This window comes from Ciconia boyciana, chromosome 3 (genome assembly GCF_034638445.1).
Source record: "Ciconia boyciana chromosome 3, ASM3463844v1, whole genome shotgun sequence".
Lineage (NCBI taxonomy): Eukaryota > Metazoa > Chordata > Aves > Ciconiiformes > Ciconiidae > Ciconia > Ciconia boyciana.
Window position 1 is genome coordinate 110,461,252 of NC_132936.1, and position 20,926 is coordinate 110,482,177.

The 20,926-nt window shown below is 44.4% G+C and overlaps 1 protein-coding gene across 1 annotated transcript in view; it reads left to right on the forward strand.

The window, feature by feature from the left end:
- Positions 1 to 816: 816 nt before the first annotated feature.
- ALK (ALK receptor tyrosine kinase) overlaps positions 817 to 20,926 on the forward strand; it is a 323,117-nt gene continuing 303,007 nt past the window's right edge. Inside the window, exon 1 of the mRNA XM_072857093.1 lies at positions 817 to 1,465. Within this exon, the coding sequence (XP_072713194.1) occupies positions 883 to 1,465 (583 nt within the window). The 5' untranslated portion in view covers positions 817 to 882. The remainder of the gene's footprint in view (positions 1,466 to 20,926) is intronic.

The following is a 20,926-nucleotide window of genomic DNA, read 5'->3' on the forward strand; positions in this document are numbered from 1 at the left end:
GTTTTGGGGACGTCAGCCTTCAAGGAGGTAAGGAAGGAAGCCAGGAAGGAAAGGAAGGGAAGGGAAGGAAAGGAAAGAAGGGAAGAAAGGGAAGGATGGGAGGAAAAGGAAGGATGGGAAGGAAGGGATGAGAGAGGGAAGGAAAGGAGGGGAGAAAAACGAACAGATCCGTCCATCATTGCCTGCGCAGACAGCCAGAGAAGAGAGAGAAGAGGCGGGGAACGGGGCCCCAGAGCCCCTCACCACACGCGGGTGGCGGCCGGGCTCGGGGGCCGGTGCCCACCCCCGGCCCCGCCGGGCCATGTGGAGGTGCGGCTCCAGCCCTGCCCTTCCCTTCCCAGAGCGCCGGGCCTCCCCCGTGGGCCGCAAACGGCCGCTCCCCCGCCCCGTGCCCGGGGACCGTGCGTCCCCCGCCCCGGCCCCGGGGCCGGCGCTCCCCCGGCCCGGGCGGCGGGCGGCCGGGGGCCGCCGGGCCTTTTTTTTCTCAATGAACGCGCCCCCCCCGCCGCGCGCCCGGTCTCCGCCCGCCCCGCCCCCGGCACATTTGCATAATGACGGCTGCCGGGGACGGCATTGGCTGCTGGCGAGCGGGCTCGGGCGTGATGTCAGCGCTCGCCGGGTAATGCCTGCGTTGTGGCGGGTAGTTGGAGCCGGCAAAGCCCGCGCAGCGGCGGCTCGGGGCGGACCGGCCCGGCGGCGGCCCCGCGCTCCCCGGGCGGCCCGGCCTCCGCAGCGGCCCGGCCCCGCATCGCGCTCCCCGGGCGGACCAGCCCGGCGCCGCGCTCCTCGGCGCCGCTCCGTGGCCGCCAGCCCCGCGGGCGCAGGACGGGGCGCGGCGCGGCGCCCCGCGGGGCGCTGCCGGCCGCCGCGGGCGGGCGGGTCATGGCGGGGGGCAGGCTGCCCGCCCGCCTCCTGGCCGCCGCCTGCCTCGCCCTGAGCTTGGCCCCGGGGGCGGCGGGGCCGCGGGAGAGCCCCGGCCTCTCGCGGCTGCAGAGGAGGAGCCTGGCGGTGGACTTCGTCGTGCCCTCGCTGTTTCGCACCTACGTGCGGGAGCTGGTGCTGGGCCCGCCGGGGCGCGCCGCGGCGCGGTGCCGCCTGCGGCTGGACTGCGCGCCTCTGCTTCGCGCCGCCCGCGGGGGGCTGCCGCGGGCCGCGCCGCCCGCCCCCCCCGGCGGGCCCTCCGCGGCCGGGCGGCGGCTGCGGCGCGCCAAGCAGCTGGTGCTGGAGGTGGGCGAGGGCAGCCTGCGGGACGGCTGCGCCGGCGAGCCGCCGCCGGGCTCCGGCGGGGCGCAGCTGGAGTTCAACCTCACCGAGCTCTTCGCCTGGTGGCTCCGCGCCGGCGACGGGCGGCTGCGGGTGCGGCTGATGCCCGAGCGCCGCGGCGCCCTCCCGGGCAGCGAGCGCGGGCTGTCGGCGGCCATCCGCGCCGCCCGCCCCCGCCTCCTCTTCCACGTCTCCGCGGCAGGTGAGCCGTGCGTTGCATGCCGCGCACCGCGCCGGGCAGCGCCCCTCGCCCACGCCCGCCGAGCCCCCGCTGCGTGCGCCCCCGCGGAGCCCCCCGCGGGCGCGGAGTGCCGGCGGTGCAGCGTGCCCGCTCCGCCGGGACGCGCGTCCAGCCCCTCCGCGCCGTAGCCCCAGTCGCTGCCAGCCCCGCGGCTGCGGGAAGCGCAGCTCCCCCGAGCAGTCGCGGCTTCCCCGAACAGCTTGTCCTTAAGGGCTGCGCTTTAGCCGTGCAAAATGTGTCGAGGGGCTTTTGTGGGGCCAGGAGGACTATTCTGAAAGCGCAGAGGGATTTTTACGAAATGCCGAGAGTTCGTTTGTGCCAGACAGCCGCAAGCGAGACCCAAAGGTTAAAGTGTCAGTCGAAGGACGGCAAGATCAGGTTCTTTGAAACTTAAAAAATACCGTCTTAAAAAGGAAAGCTTCCTCAAAGTGCTGCAAGTGATTCCAAGGTTATGTGCAGGCAGACTTCAGGGAACAGCACAAACATTTCCAAAGCTGGGGCTGACCGCCAAATTTGTACGTTAATGCTATGGGCTGTTGGTATCAATGTTATTACTCTTCTTTAAACATATAAGGTAATGGCCGACAGACAAACCTGCAAGAAGCAGGTTTTCCGCTGAGTTTCATCTTTCTGGAACTGAGTTAATTTCTATCCCTTTTAAAACTGCAGAGGATCCTTAGCGATCTGCACTGTATCAGCTAGAGTAAGACAAGAAGTTGTACATCTGAGGAGGCTCAGGCAGCACTGGTACTTCTGTGAAGAGAGAACCTGGCTTAAAAATTTGGTTCTGGACGGCAGTGATCTGCAGTCAGGGTATGGGGCAGCTCCGTTTCCTCACATCAAGGCTCTGCTTTGGGCCAGTGATCAAGAGAGATTTACATTCTGTGTGTGCGTTGTACCTTTAACACAAGCTCTGATTCAGGCTCTCCCACTAAGAGAATATAATACCTAGAGAACCGCAGAGCCAAATAATTTGTCACACTGAGTTAAGTTAGGTAGCTTTTATGAAGCTGTGTAGAAGTCAATGGTGTGCCCCTGAGTAGCCACCTACTTAATGGACCACAGAATATACCTAAGTAAATTCACAAGAGGTGAGACAAGTCAGTGCTGGGCTTTGAATACAAAGTTGGAGCAACTGATTTTTGATGTTCATCTGAAAAGCTGGGCCAGCAATCTGAATAACTACACACTGAACCCATCTCATTCCTTGCTGCCTGAAACGAAAATCAAAGCAGACTGTCAGAGCAGGCTGGGTGTGAGTCAGTCTTACACTTGTGGCTGAAGTGAGATACCTGGGCTAGCTCTTCCTGTGTCACTTCTGGCAGGGATAACACAGAAGTACTGTCTACCACAAGGTGGCTAGGTGAGGCCAACACTCCCTACCGTCCAGCAGGTCTTGCCTTGCTACATTGCAGTAAAAAAGAATAACTAATAAAAATTAAAGACTCCAAAACCCACTGTCTCTTTTTTCTCTTTGGGGAATTTATTGTGAGTAGCAGTTATTTTGCTTTACAGATCTCCCTCTTTGGCAGTGAAGATACAGCCTTAGCTTTTAATGTCATCTTGCCTCCAGTGCTTATAGCAGTAAGGGAGCTGGAGGGCATGCATTTGTCTTCTTTGAGGACGAAGGTGTGTTTTTCACCTGGGTGAAGTACATGTGAAATAACGGGTGCTCTGATCTTGTGAATACAATGCAGATGGAGCTTTAACCAAAGTTAGTAAAACCCACAGGCTCTGGATGTTGTCTCACTATTAAATGCATATTTTTCCAGAGAGATAAGTAGTAGTTAGCTATGCCCCTGTAAAATCATGTTGGAGACAAGGCTTTGCTGTTCTTACTGCAACACAGTTGTGCAAAGTCAATCATAGGGGATGCAGCAAAAGGAGGAGCAGAGGGAAGGAATATGGACCGTGTTTACCTATATCACAGTAATAACTTCTCCTAGCAGCTGTTCATAATCTCCTGTAAAAATTGTAGTCTCTTCTTGAATTCCACACCAAGGTTGCTAACATGCGTAAGTTGTGTCACTATAAAACTGCATCTCTGCTTTTTCAGCAATGACACCTTAGTGTAGTTATACTGTTACATGGCTTTGCATTGGGTTTGTAACGTGGGTTTGTTTAAAAACATTAAAAATCCATTTTTTCTGCTTTGCGAAGATGCTGCCTATGTGAACACCACGTGTCACTGCCATGCTTAAATTTGTGCCGTGTAGCCCTGCCGACAGCAGGATGTGCTGACACAGTGATAACAGCATGAACAGCATCCACCAGCCCATAAGTGTGCAGATTCTAGCAATTATTAACACCGTTGCAGCTAATGTGTACGGGGCTTAACTAAAGCCCTTCCTAAGGCAACTGAGCCTTTCCTTCATTGGTTAAGCTAATTGGAAATGGATTTCAAACAGCACAATCCTCCCATCAACAGTGTAAAGCTGCTTCACTTACGTTGACATACTTAGCTTTTTTTTTTTTGCCTTTTTTTCTCTCCTCTGCTGGAGATGCCCAGGACTGCAGTACTTCCCAGGAAAAGATATAATTACCTTGCTAAATTATTTTCACCAAATTATCCTCCGTGTGAATGGAGAATGAATTATATTTTAGGATGAGAAAAAATTGCAAGGGGCTGAATTCCCATTGACCTTAAAGGTGACAACAGAGTCCTGTAAATAATGCTTTATTCTCTTTAGCTGTTACGCTCTCTGATACTGGTTCAAAGATGCTTAACTGGAGTGAACCTTTCCCCTTTTTAACAGCGTGTTTGCACAAAGTGTAAAGCAATTCGTCTCAGTGTGTTACTGAACAATTAGTAAAAGATGTACTTACTGGACTGCTGTTGTTGAACAGCCAAACCATAAAGTTCACAGGAATTTCTGCAGGGCTCCTGCAAATACTCTCTATGCCAGATTTCTCTCACACACTCATCCTCATGGGAACAGAGCATCCCACAAGAAAAAGCTTCCATTTAGAGAAGCTGTGGTCCTCAGCCCATCTACCATTTCTGTGTCAGCTTGGCCTTTTCAAAATCGGCTAAGAGAGAGTTTTCCTCTCTTGGAAACACTTTTAGAATTAATATTGGCTGCTTCTCCTTCCTCCAGTGTTTCTCTGGGACAAAAATCAAATTAATTTCAATCATTTCTGTGGAAAAACACACAACAAAAAATGCAGAGGAAGGGAGGGGTGAGCTCGGAGAGGATCGCAGTGCTGCAGATCTCCCATGTTTTAGGCAGGCCTCCCAACTACCAGGTTGCTGTTGACTTTGCTGTCATTGTCTTTGGTTTGGACTGGAAATTCCACCCTAACTCCAAGGAAACCTTTCCCAAAAGAGTTTAATCAAAACCAGTACATTGCCATGGGAAACAACAGCTAGCGAACCTTTCTGTCAGAAGAGTCCTGGCCAGTTTCAGTTCTGGTCTTACAGGATTTGCTATCTCATGTCAAAAAACAGTGGGTCTCTAGCAGGATACTGTCTGGACAGGTTATCGAGTGTTCTTGGGAAAAAATCCTAAATTGTCTCTGCATTGAGACTGTCAATTAAAGAACTGTCTGAGCATCAGCACTGACTGCCCCTTGCATGGCTGATCCTCTGCTGCTGGACTAAAATTACTCCCAGGACTTTTAAGATCAGATAGTGTAGCATGTGTTGTGCAGAGGTCTTGTGGGGACCTTCTTGGCAAACCCATCCCACAGATAATATGGCATGGGTAGGCGCAGGTTTGGGTTAGTCCAAGGTGAGGGCTCTACACTCGTGTGGGCTCCATAGTGATCCAGAGCCCTTGCATCCTAACCCTGCATTGGCATTTGGATTTTGTCATGTTAACATCACAGGTAACCAATCCACTTACTGTAGGGCACCTGAGCCACAAATGTTGCTAAATAGCTTTCTTGTGAGTTTACTCAGGAAGTTTAATAAGCTGAAATGGCCATAAAATAACTTCCCATGAGAACTAATTGCTACTTATATATGCAAAGGTGGGAAGCGTATGTTAAAAAGGGGCATACAGAGATGAAAATGAGTCATTTCTCCCTCTAAAGGTCAATGTACTTTCATTCATGAAATAGATTTAACATTCCGATTATATTTTTTAAATAGCAATGGATAACTTTTCATCCTCTGGCTAGGCGAAATATTACTCCTGCACTGTGGCCTTCATCTAAAATTTTATTAACTTGCCACATGTATTCTCCCTGAAACTGTCTGCATTCACTACATACCAATGCTATTATAATGCTGAGGCAATTAGGCTTTACATCTTTAGGGTACTGCTACCATGCGCCTGAACTCATTTGCAGGAGGAGCCCTTTGCCTAAAGATTGGAAAGAACTTCAGACTAGATGAAAATGTGGTTTTGAAAGTGGACATTTTGTAAATGAAAATCAGAGCTCCAAGGTGAAATTTGGCTGTAGAAAAGTCCGCAGAATTTTTTCCACATATTTTAGAGGTACCAGCATCTAATCAAGGTCTCTTAGTTATATTTTTCTTCTGTTATTTTTTGGGTTTGTTTTTCTGCTTTCAAAGAACAAAGTCTGGAGTTGTGCCATATTGAGCAGAAAACTGGTAAAAGACGTCAGTCACTTTCCAGTTGCTCTCTGTTTTTCTCTCACCCTCGACTGCGACATCAGATGATAAATCAGTGGCAAAATTTGGTGAATAAGACTGAAGCATTGCAGTAGGGCTTCTGAAAGGTTTTCCTTGTAGCGCAAGTGGTTTTGCTCTTTTCTGCTGGGGTTTTGCGCTTTGCCTCGGCTATCAGGCCAGCTTTGCCAGTCCAAAGCATAAGGACGGGCGTGAGTTGCACTTGAGTTTACTCTAGACATAAACTAGTGCAAATTGAGGTTTCCCTTTTCTGCCTTTGGGTTGTCATGGGTGCCAGTGCGCTGCGTGCTGATTACCAGTTGCTAGATCACAGCGAATCCTAAGTGTGCTTAGGAGCATCTTTCCCAGTCCTTCCTGCCCTAAGTATTAGGTCTGTAGCACCTCCCTCTAGACCTCCAGTCGCTGGTGCTCTGCAGAAATGTGGATTTAGTCAGTCCACAGTGCCTCTTCTTGAACTGTAAATGCCTCTTGAAGAGGAAAGTGATTGCCTAGTGATGGGTTTGCCTGGCTTCGTGGGCAGCATGATCCTTGGTCCTGCTGCTGTCCTGCCTGTTCCTGTCCAAGTCACTTTCCTATGCCATCAGCACCAAGAAAACTCATAGCATGTGACTCTCTTGACTGATGGTGCCTTGTTCACTATTTCCATGCAAAATCTAGGGCTTTGCAAATTTGTTGCTAATTATTTGGCAGATAGCGTTAGAAATGATGCTCAATCTTTGAGTGGTTCACGGAAAACATGCCGTGATCACTATTCCACATGGTTTTGCTTGGACCAGAGTTATGCGGTGTTGCTGATCTTCAATGGGAGTCAGGATGACACACAATGTGTTATGATTTCTAGGTCTGTTTTCTGCAAATTTTGTTTACTTTTAGGCTCATTGTTCTTATGAATGTTCTTATTCATAAACGTGTTCAGTAAAATATCCATAAACAAACACCGAAAGGGGCACAAGTATCAGTTTATTATGTTTATTTTTTTATTTGAATGAACGTTTATGGCACATTTTAAAAAGATGTTTTCTCTAAACTTGCTGTGCTTTTATTTCCCCATCCTTAAAAACAGGGAATAAATACCTACAGCAAAGAAGTGCACTGGGACACTAAGTGCTTTATTATACAAATGCAAAGACATTCTTCAAAATCAAAGGCGGTTTTGCAGTGTCTAATTGAATTGTATCCTGAAGTAATCTGGTCATTTAGTTCACTGCACATCTCACATGAACATTACATGATAGGAAATAAAATCTGTGTTTGTGACAATGTTTGTGAATTAACCAATAAAAGTAGAAAAAGTGAAGGGAGATTGGCAGTATTTAGCACTTACTCACAAAATTCCCAAATAAATGAGCGTCATCATAGTAAAGAAGGTATCACCTTTTCAATGTATCAGTGCTAAATCATTTGGGGTGATGGTGTTTTGGGAGTCCAAGTTGTGATTTTCTTCCCAAGCGGCAGCAAATTCCGTGCTGTGCCTGGTCATTTCCTGTCTTTAATTCTCATACCAAAGCATCCACTTGGGCTACCCAGAACTCGAGTACTGAGACTAGGAGATCTACTTTATTGGCACAAATGATTTACCTAACAGCAAACAGCAATTCAGGTTGCCTGCTTTCCAAATCTCTTTCTATCCACTGAGCCACAGCATCTGTTTCCTGAGAAGCCACTTCTGAGCTCAACAGGGCTGCTGAGACTGCAGTGCTGAGCTGAGAAAGGTCCTTTATGAAATGTGCCACATTTGTCTTGCTTCTCTAATTCAGAAAAATTTGGTTGGAGAAAAATGTCATGGAAGCATAAATGCAGATTTGATAAGTCTGACCTTTCTTTTCTTGCGAACAATAAATGTCAGAAAGCTTAAAATGACAAGCTGGAATGGCTGGAGGTTATTTATGTGTTTAAATATTTAGGCAAGAAACACATTTTGAGACTAAAGTCTAATTTACATGAGTATTTTGATTTATGACTGAGGCGGCCAAGTAGCTTCGTGGTTGTCAGTATCCTGCTTAGCATGGCTACTCAGAAATTCCCTGTGACAGCATAGGTAGGACTTAGATATCTCTACTTTCAGAAGCTATAAACTATGTCAGTTGTAGTGAAGGAGAATCATCTTCAGTTGTTAGTTGTGTAGGATCTATGACACGTGGTTGAAGTGTTCTAGCCGTATCCAGTAGAAAGAGCTGGTGGCCGGCTGCAAACAGACTTCAGAGAAGTTTCTAACAACAGGCATTTTCAAGAAAATGGTAAACTATTATTGTACAAAGGTGGAATTGGGCATGGAAAAATAGGTACCAAATATGAAGTGATCCTCGTTGTTTGAAAACAGCATATTAGTTAATATTTTGCATTTATTTTTCCTTTTGGCAAAGAACTTCAGTAGGTAGCTGCAAGGGTAGCTGCAAGAATCGAGTTCTGCTTTGACTTCTAACTTAATTATCTTGCAGTATTGGGTCTGTCGTCAGTGACCGTGGTACAGAGTGAGCAGGGAGGAGGAGAGACTCACATGAGGAACTGGGCTCAGAAGAGGGGTTGTGTACACACAGCTCTGCCATTGACATGTCGTGTGATACAAAATACTTCCCTTTGTGGCAGATACTTCCTTTGCAAAGCAAGGGTAGTTTTGACTGCTTTTGAACTCCATTGGTAGAAGTTGCTATTTTTTGTGGATTACTAGTGCTTTTACTTTCTAAGAACCTCAACAAACACAATAAGGTGCAGTCTGAACTCTCAGATTTCTAAGGGAAAAGCTAAAACAGCCTATCATATTGATTTATTCCCATCTCTGCAGTGCTAATTATAGGACTGCTATTTCCTTCACTTCAGGGATAGCAAACTTCTGAAAGTTAACAATGGCATCAGTTGTGTTTGATGCTACAAGAGATTGAGTTTCTGGGCTTTTGAAAAATTATGAGCCCTGCCTTTGACTATTAAAACACCACCTGTCTTGAAGCCAAATGGTCAAATTTGGATTTGCTTTGAATACTTTGTGAGGCTTTGGCCAGGGTTACTTGTAGCCCTATGAACTGTGAGGGAGCAGGGGATAGGCTGTAGTTCCTCTGCCCATGGCCAGCTGGCCAGGGTGCATTTACCAGCTGCAGCTGGGCACCATCTCCATTTGCAGTGAGGAGCTGCAGGTGTTGGCTGCTGTTGGTGAGTGGGGGCTGCTGAGCAAACCGAGCACTGGCTGTCCTGGGAATGGAAAACATTGTGGAGACAGTGGGAGAAGGTTTGTCCTTTATGGTTTCCTACTTAGGGTATCAGAAACTAACACAGAATGGGGGATTTGAGATTGTTTAAAACTTCAGTGGCCTGCTTATTTCTTCCTGGATTGCAGATGGCAAAGTAGAGATACTAGGCAGGAGCCTTTCATCTAGATGGTTCTAGAAATGTGGGGCATCCCCTTTATAACTTGTCTCTAGCAACTCTTCAGTTCAGTTCACAAATCTCAAAAGTCTTTCAGTGGTAGTTCAATGTTTACATCAAGGCAGAAGAACTACCTTTCCTGCCCAAACAAGGGCACATGCTGAATCCATTTTGGATTGGGATTTCCCCTGTAGCAGTGGACTGTGAAGAAAGAGGAGCAGGCTCTTTCTGCAAGCTTTTCCCCATTTTCTTACTGACAAGCAACTCTCTCTGGTCTCATATCTTATAAAACTTTGATGAAAGAAAACCATGACTCTATCTCCGAGTTACAAGCTGGGCAAAGGGAGAGAAGATGGTTCTGTGTAAGATGAAGAGCAAAGAACACTTGGTGGTGAGTGTAGGGGAAAAAGCAGGGATACTGCAGTGGTGAGGGTGGGAGTACAGTGTGATATGGCTGTGTGTGGATTCTTGTGCTATGTATTTCTTGATGTTAGGAAGAGGTAATACTATTCTAAGTACATACTGAATGATATGCATCAGTAGGCATATTGGAAATGGTGTTTCTCCATATGTCATACTCTTTCTAGGACTTTTACGTTATTGAAGATTTCTTTCCAGCTCAGTTTTGAAAGCTTGCATGGTTCTTCTGAATGCAGTCGCTGTAGTGCCTGTGACATGCAGCTGAGTATCTGCGACTTCACCTATTAGAAATCTGTGGTAATCCTTCACAGCTCTGCAAGTTGCAGCAGACCTCTAATTACAGCTTGTACATTGGCATTCGCCTGCTGTTTCTACTGGCCCGTTAAGTAACGGGCTATCTCAGATGCATCAGAATGTCTGGGCTTTTTATAGCCTCTTTCATGTTATATTCTCAAAGTACTTGAAGCCTTATCACCCTGGTGACAATGCTAAGCATTATTATATCTATTTTACAGAGAGATCATAGAAGCCAGGGATGGAAAAAGCATTATTTGATTATGTTAGACTGCAAGTGCCGAATACAATTTTCTCATATAGAATATACTAAATAGTGATGTCTCTCTCTGCTTCAGCCAAAAGGCCAAGAAAGAACAAGAAATTAGAGTTGAGAGGCTCGGTAACTCACTGGAAATACTGCAGCAGTTATTGGCAAAACCACCTTCAAGTCTTCTCTGCTCCACACTGTGTTTGTGACGCTTGTCTTTCAAATAAATCTGGTTTTGTCACATTCCACACTCTTTACAGTATTGTTTGCTTTTTGGTTTTGGGAGCATCTGTGATCTGCTGAGCCTCTCCCTGTCTTCAGACATCGCCCTGTGGCCTTTCTGTTTGTAGGGCAGCGTATGTCAGCATTAGAGAGTGTGATGCAATGGTTATTTCTGAGGGACATTTCATTATTGATGCTAATTAAACTTGAAACTAATGAGAAAGGATTACTTTTCAGGGCTGGAGAGGAGGCCAGAATAGTTATTATAGGTTAATTATTCTTCTAAAAGACTCGGTTTAAGTAACAATTCATTTTGTCAACTTTTTTTTCTTACACTGTACAAGAGCCTTGTTTGAAGAGGATTCGAAATATAATTGCTGCACTGACCTCATCTAGCTCTCAATCGGTAATCTCCTTCCATCAGCAAAAGGTTAATAAAATCTTTAAGGAAAGGAATTCTGTGCCTTATCTATGAGTAGACAATTCAGAATAGGTCTCCTTGCAAGTATTTCGTATTACCCTTCTGCATGATTTCCTTGGCATACTTTTTAGATTTGAAAAATGTCGTATTCCATAAAGCTTCCAAATTTAATGGTTGCTTTGCAAAACACGCACATTACAGAGGCGGAGAGTGAATCTAGTCGGGGCTGGCTTGAGAGTTGGCACATAAGTCAGAACGTGCTTCCCTTTGTTTTTAAAGGACCAGAGCCTGTGGTCAACCTTAAAAATCTCTCCTCACTTTACAGGGCACTGGGGTGTCCACATGATGACTAGTATTTGCAGAGTAACCGAGGAAAGGAGGAGACAAGGCTCACTTTACATAGGTGCCAAAGTCTCTTTCTCTCTGGGAAGGACTATGGCTTTTGGGGGGGAGGACACACACTAGTGCCCTTAGCTCCTTCCCAGCTCTCATGTTGTCACTTTCTTCCTCTTGGCTCTTTGTAGAGATGAGCAATGGCTTCAGACTGTTGCAATACTGTACTATAAAAAGGGAAAGGGAGAGCTGAATTAGTGATATCGTGAGTGCGGAAAGCTGAATAAAATGTTTGTGGACAGGGAGGATATCAGTCTTTATTAGGTGTAAATGTTAGGGCAGTTTATGTGGTCCATTAACCAGGTGTCTGATGCCTTCTGTCAGGGCACCTGCTTTGCAGATATGGAGCTCTTGTAGTAACGTGAGGGCAAATGTCCATTTTTGAAGGTGATGCTGTGAGCAACAAGGGCTCAAATGGATGGTGGGAGATTGCAGCTCAGGAAAGCCCCTCAGTGCTGGGGCCATTTACCTACTAAGTGCACGTTACAATCTGAGGTGTGACACAGTGTCTTAAAAGGGCAGCATTCACCAGTCCTGAGTTCAAGAAAAGAGTTACATCCTCCACCTGGGCAGTGGTATCAAGTTCAAAGATAAAACATCCTCTGAGTAATCACTCTTGCCACAGGACTCTGCTGAGGCCAGCTCATAGGATTTTGGATAATATTTGAAATGCCGAGTCTCTTTTGCAGTTAAGGTTTTAAATCATACAAAGATTGATCAAAAGCCCGATGTTTCCTTCTCTGCCTTGCCAGCCTACTGTCCTTTATCTCCTGAAACAAAGCAGCATTATCTTTTAAGATCTGATTCAATAACATTTTATGGATAATAATTATGACTGATATTAAGCTTTCAGCAACCAGTCTGTATGGAGACTTAATGTATTGAGGTTTATTACCAGTGTAACCTATCTTTTTACATCGGTTGTAAAGCAGTATCAACTATACTGATAAGAGGAGAAAGAAATATCAATGAACTATTTGCCTCTGCTTCTCTGCAGGGCGCTACTTAATATTGCTAGCACGGTGGGAGCTTGCTGGTGAACAGTTTTTGTTTACAGAATCTGTTTGCGCAACTGCAGAGTTGTGATGAATGAATGAATGAGTGAGCTACAGCAATCCTGTGCTGGGAAAAGGAATCCATTAGTGGATAGACCCTGGAGACCAATCGATCATCCTTTCCGTTTTAATAAGAAGTGTGTGAATTCAAAGTTTTCAGAGATGCTATTTAGAGATGAGCTCCACAACTTCCTCTGAGGCTTATCCCAATGATGGAAGTTCTTGAATGTATGAAACTTCTTTAGACACTGCATATTAGTGGTTTTTTTCCTGAAGTTTCCCAGTTTCCCTGATCTCATCGGGACATAGTTTTATGTATACATGTCATGACTGTTTATGGAAACCCTGAACCAAACTGAAGACCAGGTTGAGCAGAAGAAAGCTCTGGTAGTTTCTAAGTCCTGAAGTGCTGTGCACAGTGGTCTAATATAAATTATAATATGAGAAAGGAAACTCACCTTAGTTTCCATACAGGGTCAACAAGGGAAGTTCTATTGTATTGGCGCTGAAAAAGTCACCTGAAGGACCCAGGACTGGGTCATTGCTCAGCTGAACCTTGTGATGTTCATGCATCATTAACTGTAACTGTACTATATAGTTACCTTTTTTGCCTTGCTCCTCCTCATAACTTTCTGTATAAGGAAATCTACCTCCCTGGTAAGTTCAAATAAGATGCTGTCTGCTTGTGTCCTTTTTGCCTTTTTGATGGGAAAGCAGAAGGGAATTCTAAAGTGCTCTGGGAGCTACATGGAGGCCTTGCTTTGACATCTCTAAATATGTGAGTAATGGGGTGCTTAGAACTGATTTTATGTGTGATGGATGCTCAACAATAAGGAATCACAAATTGTGGGCAGCAGAGCTTGGAGAGGAGAGCTGTTCAACAAGATTAATGGGAAGGGAGACCTTTAGTGTAATGAAAGACACAGTTCAGGCTTGAAAACAGACAATGACACACTAGATCAAGTCTTGAGGAGTTGGACAGTTGGGTTTCCTCTGTAGGCGGTAATGCTATGCATTCATAGAGCCCCTTTCTAGGCAGGAAACACAGAACAGCTGTGAGACAAATGCACTGTGATTCTCACTTCACCCACAAGTGAGTACACTGGTACACCAAGGGATCGGATTGTCTCAGGGTTATCTGTCAAGCTGGTGATAGGGATGTTGAAGGAAACTTAGAAATTTCTTTTTGTTCTAAGAAATGCAGGCCAATGAGAAAAACAGGATAAGACTGCAGTAGAACATAGCTGGGTCTGAGCGCTGTAGGGTTTATTTTACAACCAAAATACAATTCTTCTAAGTATCTCACTGAGCACTCAGTGTAAGGTTGAGGCTGAAGTTGGTGAGATGCTCCTTGGATATCATCTAGCCAGATTTTCCTATGCAAGTGAAACATAATTAAAAAAAAAAACCAACCTTGTTCCCCTTTCAATTAGATAGCTAATAAGAGTTTAAAGGTGTATTTTTTATTACTAGTAGAGATATCAAGTTTAAAAGACAACAAATAACTCAGTATTTTTATTGGAAATAATAATAATAAAAAAAACAGGTGAAAGTGTAGCTCATCTTTCCTTTCCAGCTCACTGTAAGTTGCAAGCTGTTATTAACTCTGAATATCAAGACTAAGGGTGTATGAGCAGGAAGCAGGATTAGCAAAATGTTAGTGGAGCTGGCTACATTGTTATGACTGTAACTGTTATTCTCTCTCTCTGACAAGGATAATAGTGTGTGGAAATGAAGCCAGCAAACATGTAAAATACATCTAAATATAGAGGACAAACTGGCAAATAATAACTGGACCAGTAATCAGATGCAGAAGGCCTTATCTGTAAGTATAGTGGCTTGAAAGATGGCAATGCTGGTAGATAAACATTAAGAGGACTATGAAGCTGAGAACAGATAGAGCAATATCCTCTAAACAGTAAAGAGCTGGAGCATAAGACCCTGGAAAGACATTCAGGACTTATTGCTTGAGAAAGATCCCTAAAGCTGTCAAGCAGATATGCAGCTGGTAAGTAGATGACTCGCTGGGACGTTGACTGAAATGGTAGGAGAAATAAATCAAAGGGGATTGCATTAGTGCAACTGAAAGCAGTATATTACTTTGCTTTGAAGTATAGTGTCCTGTGGAGAAAGCAATGACTGTCATCCCATAAGAATGATCAAACTGAGTGGAGGCAAGTCCCAGATTTAGGCTATAGCATAGGCAGGGGTTTCTCTTCCGTGCAGTCATAATTTCCAGGTTTTCTTGAAGGCCTTGGACTGGAGTTTGATGGGAGGCATAAGGGGCTGATCTTAAGCCTACTGAAGCCAATGGCATCTTCCCATTGTACATCTACTCCACTCTCCTGCTCTCAGGTATGGCCCGGCTGGGCAAGAACCACCTTTCCTGCTCTTTGCTGTCAGACCATCTGCTGTGGGTGCACACGGAGACACAGCACACCTCATTTTTTGTGTCAGAAGATAAGAAATAAAACTTCTTTTCAATCTGGCATTTTTTGTCAGCACTTAGTCTAGATGGTAAGCAAAAGAAGACATTGGTGCTAAGTTTAGTGACCAAAACGGTATTGTCTGTGCTGTCCTTATACAGGCCAAATAAGCGTGTGAGATGCTGAGAGCCCTTGTTCTTGGATTCTTATTGTTTTGCGGAAGGGACTTTGGGGCATAAACTGTTCCACTGTAGCATGGTTGTTAGCCATTAAACACCTCTTGCTGTAGCCAACTCTTAGACCTTTGGCATCCTATGTCTGGGTTTTGAGTTGAATGAAAACAAGGGAAGCATCAGCCCAATAAGGAGAATGAAGGAGTAACAGCATCCTAGTGCAAGTGAAGGGTCTGCATTCTAGTGCAGCTCTCCAGAGTTCAGTGACAGGAGGAAAGCACTTGTCAGGCTTATCAGAATATACCTAAAGAAATGGAAGGTTCTGATAGTCACCTTTCAACTTTACATCCATTGTTTATTAAGCATTGCATCTCTGAAGACCTAGTTTCAAGTTTTTTACCTTTACTTAGAATGAAATTGTTTGATTTACCCCAAGGTACTGTACAGCACGAGCAGACCAGTGGGTCTCCTAACTGAGGATAAGCACCTTTCCCCTTTTCTACCCTGCCTGTGCTACTGTGGTCATGCCTTCATGGTAAGGCATTTTTACATGGTATCCCAGACTTGAAATTAAAAAGGTTAAATTTGCCCTTTCTGCCCCATGAAAAGGTTCTCAGTATATGATACTAACGTTATTTCAATACACTTTTGTCACTTAAAAGTGTGAAAATAAGTTGTTTTTAAAAATAGGGTAAGAGGATTGGAAGGGGGAAATGAAGCAATATCCTTTCTGAAAAGAAAAAGTCAACTAGCTTGAGATGTCCATCTGAATGGAGAACACCACTTTTTACTCAAGAAGGGACAGAAAATGCCTTGTTCCTGCCTCTAAAATCTGTTCCAAAGTATCTGTGATAGTCAAACCCATCTGCAAAGACAAAGAGCTGAAGTATGATCTTGTCTCTTATCAAGTCTTTTATCATCACTCTCATCCCTTTCCCCAGAAGCACTTGGGGATGATGGACTGGGATCCAGATTAAAATGCTTAAGGAAAGAAAAAATAATATGAGGGTCAGACTAGATTATATTAAAGTCACATCAACAGAATTATCAGAGGAAGAGCAGGCAAAGTACCTAAAACGTAATGAAAACTCTTATCCAAACTAGTTTACAATTAACATGGAAGTGCTTTTTAATCTTCTGTGTTAGTTCAGTCTAGAATAATTCAGAAGTATTTTTTTTCCTAGTCTCTAAACTGGTCCAATGATTGCTCCTCTGGGGTAACATCCTGGGAAACATCTGTTTTATTCATAGTTTTGATTTCATAGCAAGACCAAGACTTCTCTCTCATGGGTGCACTGTGAGCCATCTTAGACAGTATAAACTTGTATTCTGCCTCAAGATTTTCATGCTGATCCTCTAAGAAGAAAAGCTTTATATGGTGATGATTTTTGAGCTGCTCTAGACATGTCCCTAGCCTAGCAACAAAAGCCTGACTTTCAGGGTAGCTTTGGGAACATGGTTCTCTGTCTAGAGCCCCATCACTGACCTCCCAACCCTGGTCACTGCTTCACTAAAGCCTGTCTCCAGATACTCATGGACACTGCCATTATCATAGAATTATAGAATAGTTTGTGTTGGAAGGGACTTTTAAAGGTCATCTAGTCCAACACCCCTGCAATGAGCAGGTACATCTTCAACTAGATCAGGTTGCTCAGAGCCCCGTCCAGCCTGACCTTGAATGTTTCCAGGGGTGGGACATCTATCACCCCTCTGTGCAACCTGCTCCAGTGTTTCATCATCTTCAGTGTACAAAATCCTGAAACAATCTTTGTGTCTCTTGAGGACAGAATCCTGCAAAGTCTGGAAGCAGTTCTGTTTTCTCTGGGTAAAACACAGGTATCTCTTGCCTCTTTGTAGCATCTATTGTTGGTACAGATTGCTGGGGTCACAGACAGGGAGTTTCAGCTGTTCCTTTCAGTGCATGCACAAGGACAGAGAGGGTACTTGACTTTTGGAGCTACAGTTTCATGGAAGTTCAGTTTTGAAAATCACCTCTGTAAAAAGTCATAGGTAAAAGGCCTTCTGGATTAGAGCCATAGCTGGAGCTAGAGCTGCAGAGGGGCAAGTTCAGCTCTAGTGATCCGAATCTCACCTGCCTTACATGCAGAGACCAGTGGGGTTTTGTTTTCCAGGCAAACCCGTTTGTTTGTTTGTCTGTTTTTAACAGAAGCCTCTTTGTTAAAGCCTTTTTTTCCTATCTAAGCAAGCTAAATGCTGTGTTATGATTCTGTACTACAGCAAATGGGAATTGCATTCCAAGATGGCCTCTTCCGCTAATGAGGCTGGTTGTGGTGGAAGTTGTACCTCACTGTGACTGACAATGTCATGACTTGGTCCTACGCAGATCTGCCTTGATGCGACTTCCTCCACAGGTTCCTTCCCAAGTCCTATTTTTTATATTGCATTTCTGAACAAGTAACTCTTCTCTCAAAGGCACTCTGTAAAAGCAGCGTGTTGCAGTTCCTCCGAGTAGCACTAAATCTGTGACAAACCTAAGGGAGGTTCCACAGTAAGGTGATAAACTACTGGCTTGTCAACTTTTTTGCTGGCTAAATGGAAAATGAGGCAGGCAGCTTTGCACTTTAAAGTGGAGAGAGATAAGGGCAGTTTCAGTGTTTTGTAATCAGCCATGATCATCCATAAAATGAAGAGTTACTGTTTTTTTTTTTTTTAAACTGATGTCTCGATAGTGAGGGACTCCATTTTTCAGTAGTATTCATGCTTATTCCTGTGCTATTCAGTAACAGAAGATATTTACTAACATGTTAAACAACTAAGATTTCACCTGTTAACCATTTTCCTTGAAATGCAGTTTTTAAAAAGCGTTTATAATTGGAGCTGTTGATGAGGTCAAAACAAGTAAGACTGACACCCAAGAAAATGACAAATTGCTAGAGTTGAGAGTTGTGGAAAGTGAAGTTTTGTAGCAGTTACATAGTCTTTCATGATCCTAATTTTTCAGTAGAATAATGACATCAACAAACCTTGCAATCTTGCTGAAGTGGTAGGGAATAGAAGCAAATTTGGCTTTCTCCTAAGGCATTACACTGAATAGGTTGTGCTGTGATCTGTGTCACTGGGGAACATCTCTGATACTGCAGGGAAGATAAGAAACTCTGACCTCCTGTTTTCTTTAATCTTAGAAAAATTTACATAGTTCACTTTGTTCTTTTCCTTCCTCTTTTAGGGGTTGGATGTAATTTACCTGTTAGTCCTGATAAATGCACATCACTACCCCAGTTAAAACCAGCAGTGAGTCGCAGCCTGGTGCACCTGCCAGGTCAGTGCTTGGCGATGGGCGATGATGGGTGACGTTGCCAGTGGTGCTGCCGTAGGCCTATGCTCTGGCAAGTGAGCTTCCCCAGGTCACTAAAGCTCTTGTGCCCCAAGTGGAACTGTATGTCTGTAATAAAACGTCAGCTGAGTGGTACCTGAAGACCATGGCTTTCCTCTCTGTCTGGACGAGATATGTGAACTGCAAGCGTCTATACCATTACAGTTTGTCTTGGGAGCTGCAGGTCAGTTTCTTGGTACACTAAAAACTTTAATGAGTTTTGCCTTCGCAATTCCTGAACGGGTCTGGAAGTCCCTTCCAACGTCAACCTGTGATTCTGTGATCTGCGACTGCAGACATCATCAAATAGGATTAGGGCAGCTAGAGCTGTGCTGTGTTACCCTGTGTTACCCTGTGATACATGTTCTTAACTCTATTATTCTGGTTTTTTGTGAATGTCAGCGATCTGAGCATCTCTGCTTGGAATATTGTGCTCAGATTTATGGTACTCTGCATACGTGATTGCTCACCACGCACATCAGCAGAATAAAGCAGCATCTCTCATTAGGAGAGTGACGGATTTTTGAAGAGATCATCGAATCCCAAGTCATGCACGAGTTCTCTAACTGCTTTGGGGCACAGCTCGGGTATCTGGTTGTTACATGGGAGTAATATTTGGTTCATCCACAGAGACAGCAGGTCAGGCCATTGACACCTGCCCACTCTGTTAACAGACCAGTGAACCTACTGCTGTTTAATATTTGTATGGTAATACAACACAGTTGAGAATTGAGTTATAAAATGCAGGTCACTCGGTAGATGCAGCAGTCAGTGAGGGAGCGCAAGGTGACAATGAAATGATTCAGATTAGTAAGCGGGGGCATTGCAGCTGTTTGTGCTCTAATTGCATCTCTCCAGATGTTCCTGTGATGTGCGGTAGAAGCCAAGCAGTCTCTAGGCATAACCGTATTTCACTGTTCAGCTTTCCAAACACTCTTCTGTGGTCTGTAGAGAAGAGAGAATTTAAGGACCTAAGCCATTTCATCTTCTCCGCTGTCAAATAAACTCTGTCATTCTGAAGTAACATTTCCTGGGTATATTTTTTTTGTTGAGATTTCTTTTCACATTAAGATCAGCAAAAGCTCTTTCTGGGAAGCCTTATTAAAAATGCAGTTCCTCCCAGGAAAGAAAAGAAAATAACATTTTCAGCATCAAAAGAGATCACAAAATTATCATGAAAAAATGAAATGAATTTTGAAGATTATGCATTGCAGGAAAGTAGGTAAAAGTGACCTCAGGGCTTTCTGCTGTTTGTAAAGTAGTTGCGGTTTTTTGAATAGACATCTGCTAAGAGTATAAATGACAAAGCCTCTCGGAGACAAGAAGTGTCCTGTATTGGGATCAACTTCAAGAAATTGATGAAGATAGCTAATTTCTTTGTGAAATTTATCCTTGTCTATATATTAAAAAACCCCAAACAAAAACCCAACAAAAGGCCATAAGAAACTTCTATTTCTTTTCAGCTACATGCTGTTAGCCTTGCTGAGAATGCAAACACAGATGGCTTCCAGCTCTGTTGCAGACCTTTGCCTCCCAGGATCAGACTGGGTCACTGGCAAGTCAGGCTCTGGAAGTACAAACACTACTTCCCTATTTTGCTCTTATGAGCTGGGTTGTGTTCTGTGGTGGTATAATTAATCACATAACTGCCTGAATTCTACTTGGGCCTTAACTCTATTAAGAAAATAGGAGAAAAAATCTCCAGAAAAGGAGTCATTTCTCCTTTGGCCTTCTTGACATTGTACAAAGGGTACAGAAGAGAGGATTCTGGTGGCTTCAAATGTTACTTTCTATATTGCACACAGCCAAAGTCTTTTCAAACAGTGTCCTTTTTATAAATAAGTTTCTAGTCCAGACATTTAGAGAAAAATGAATCTGGCAGATATCCACCATTTTGTTTTGACAGTCTGAATTGTTTGCAAGACCTTAGCATTGAATGTTTCTCCAACTCTAGTCTAACCTTCTTCTGTAACCAACCCCTCTTCTGTTTCCTCCTCAAACATCCTTTCAGATACACATACGTTTCACAGGAATAGAAAATGTTTATTGTTATTAGCAAAAAATAATGATGCTTTCCCAAGGCCCATGTTTTATCAACAGCTTTTATAAAGTGTCTTTTGCATCCTGAGGTGTGTCTAGCATTTCAGCTTGGAGCAATGCATTGCATACCTGGAAGGCAATGGTGACTGTCTTTCCAGTGTCTTTCATCAATCATTTAAGATGAGTTGTGTAAAATTCAACTGACCCTTCTATAATAACTAGGGGCAAATAGCTTTGAATTGTCATTTTGATAAATTTTGGAGTATTGGCAGTGTTATGGGCTAAGGAGCCAGGCATCCAAGCCTTTCATCTGTCAGTGTCATTATGAAATACCTTAAAAGAACAGGGGGAATGCGTCCTAGCTATTCGATAAATCTTATCTCCATGAATGAGTGGATTTTGCGTGGTTTCATAATCTACTGAACTCTAATAGCCTATAT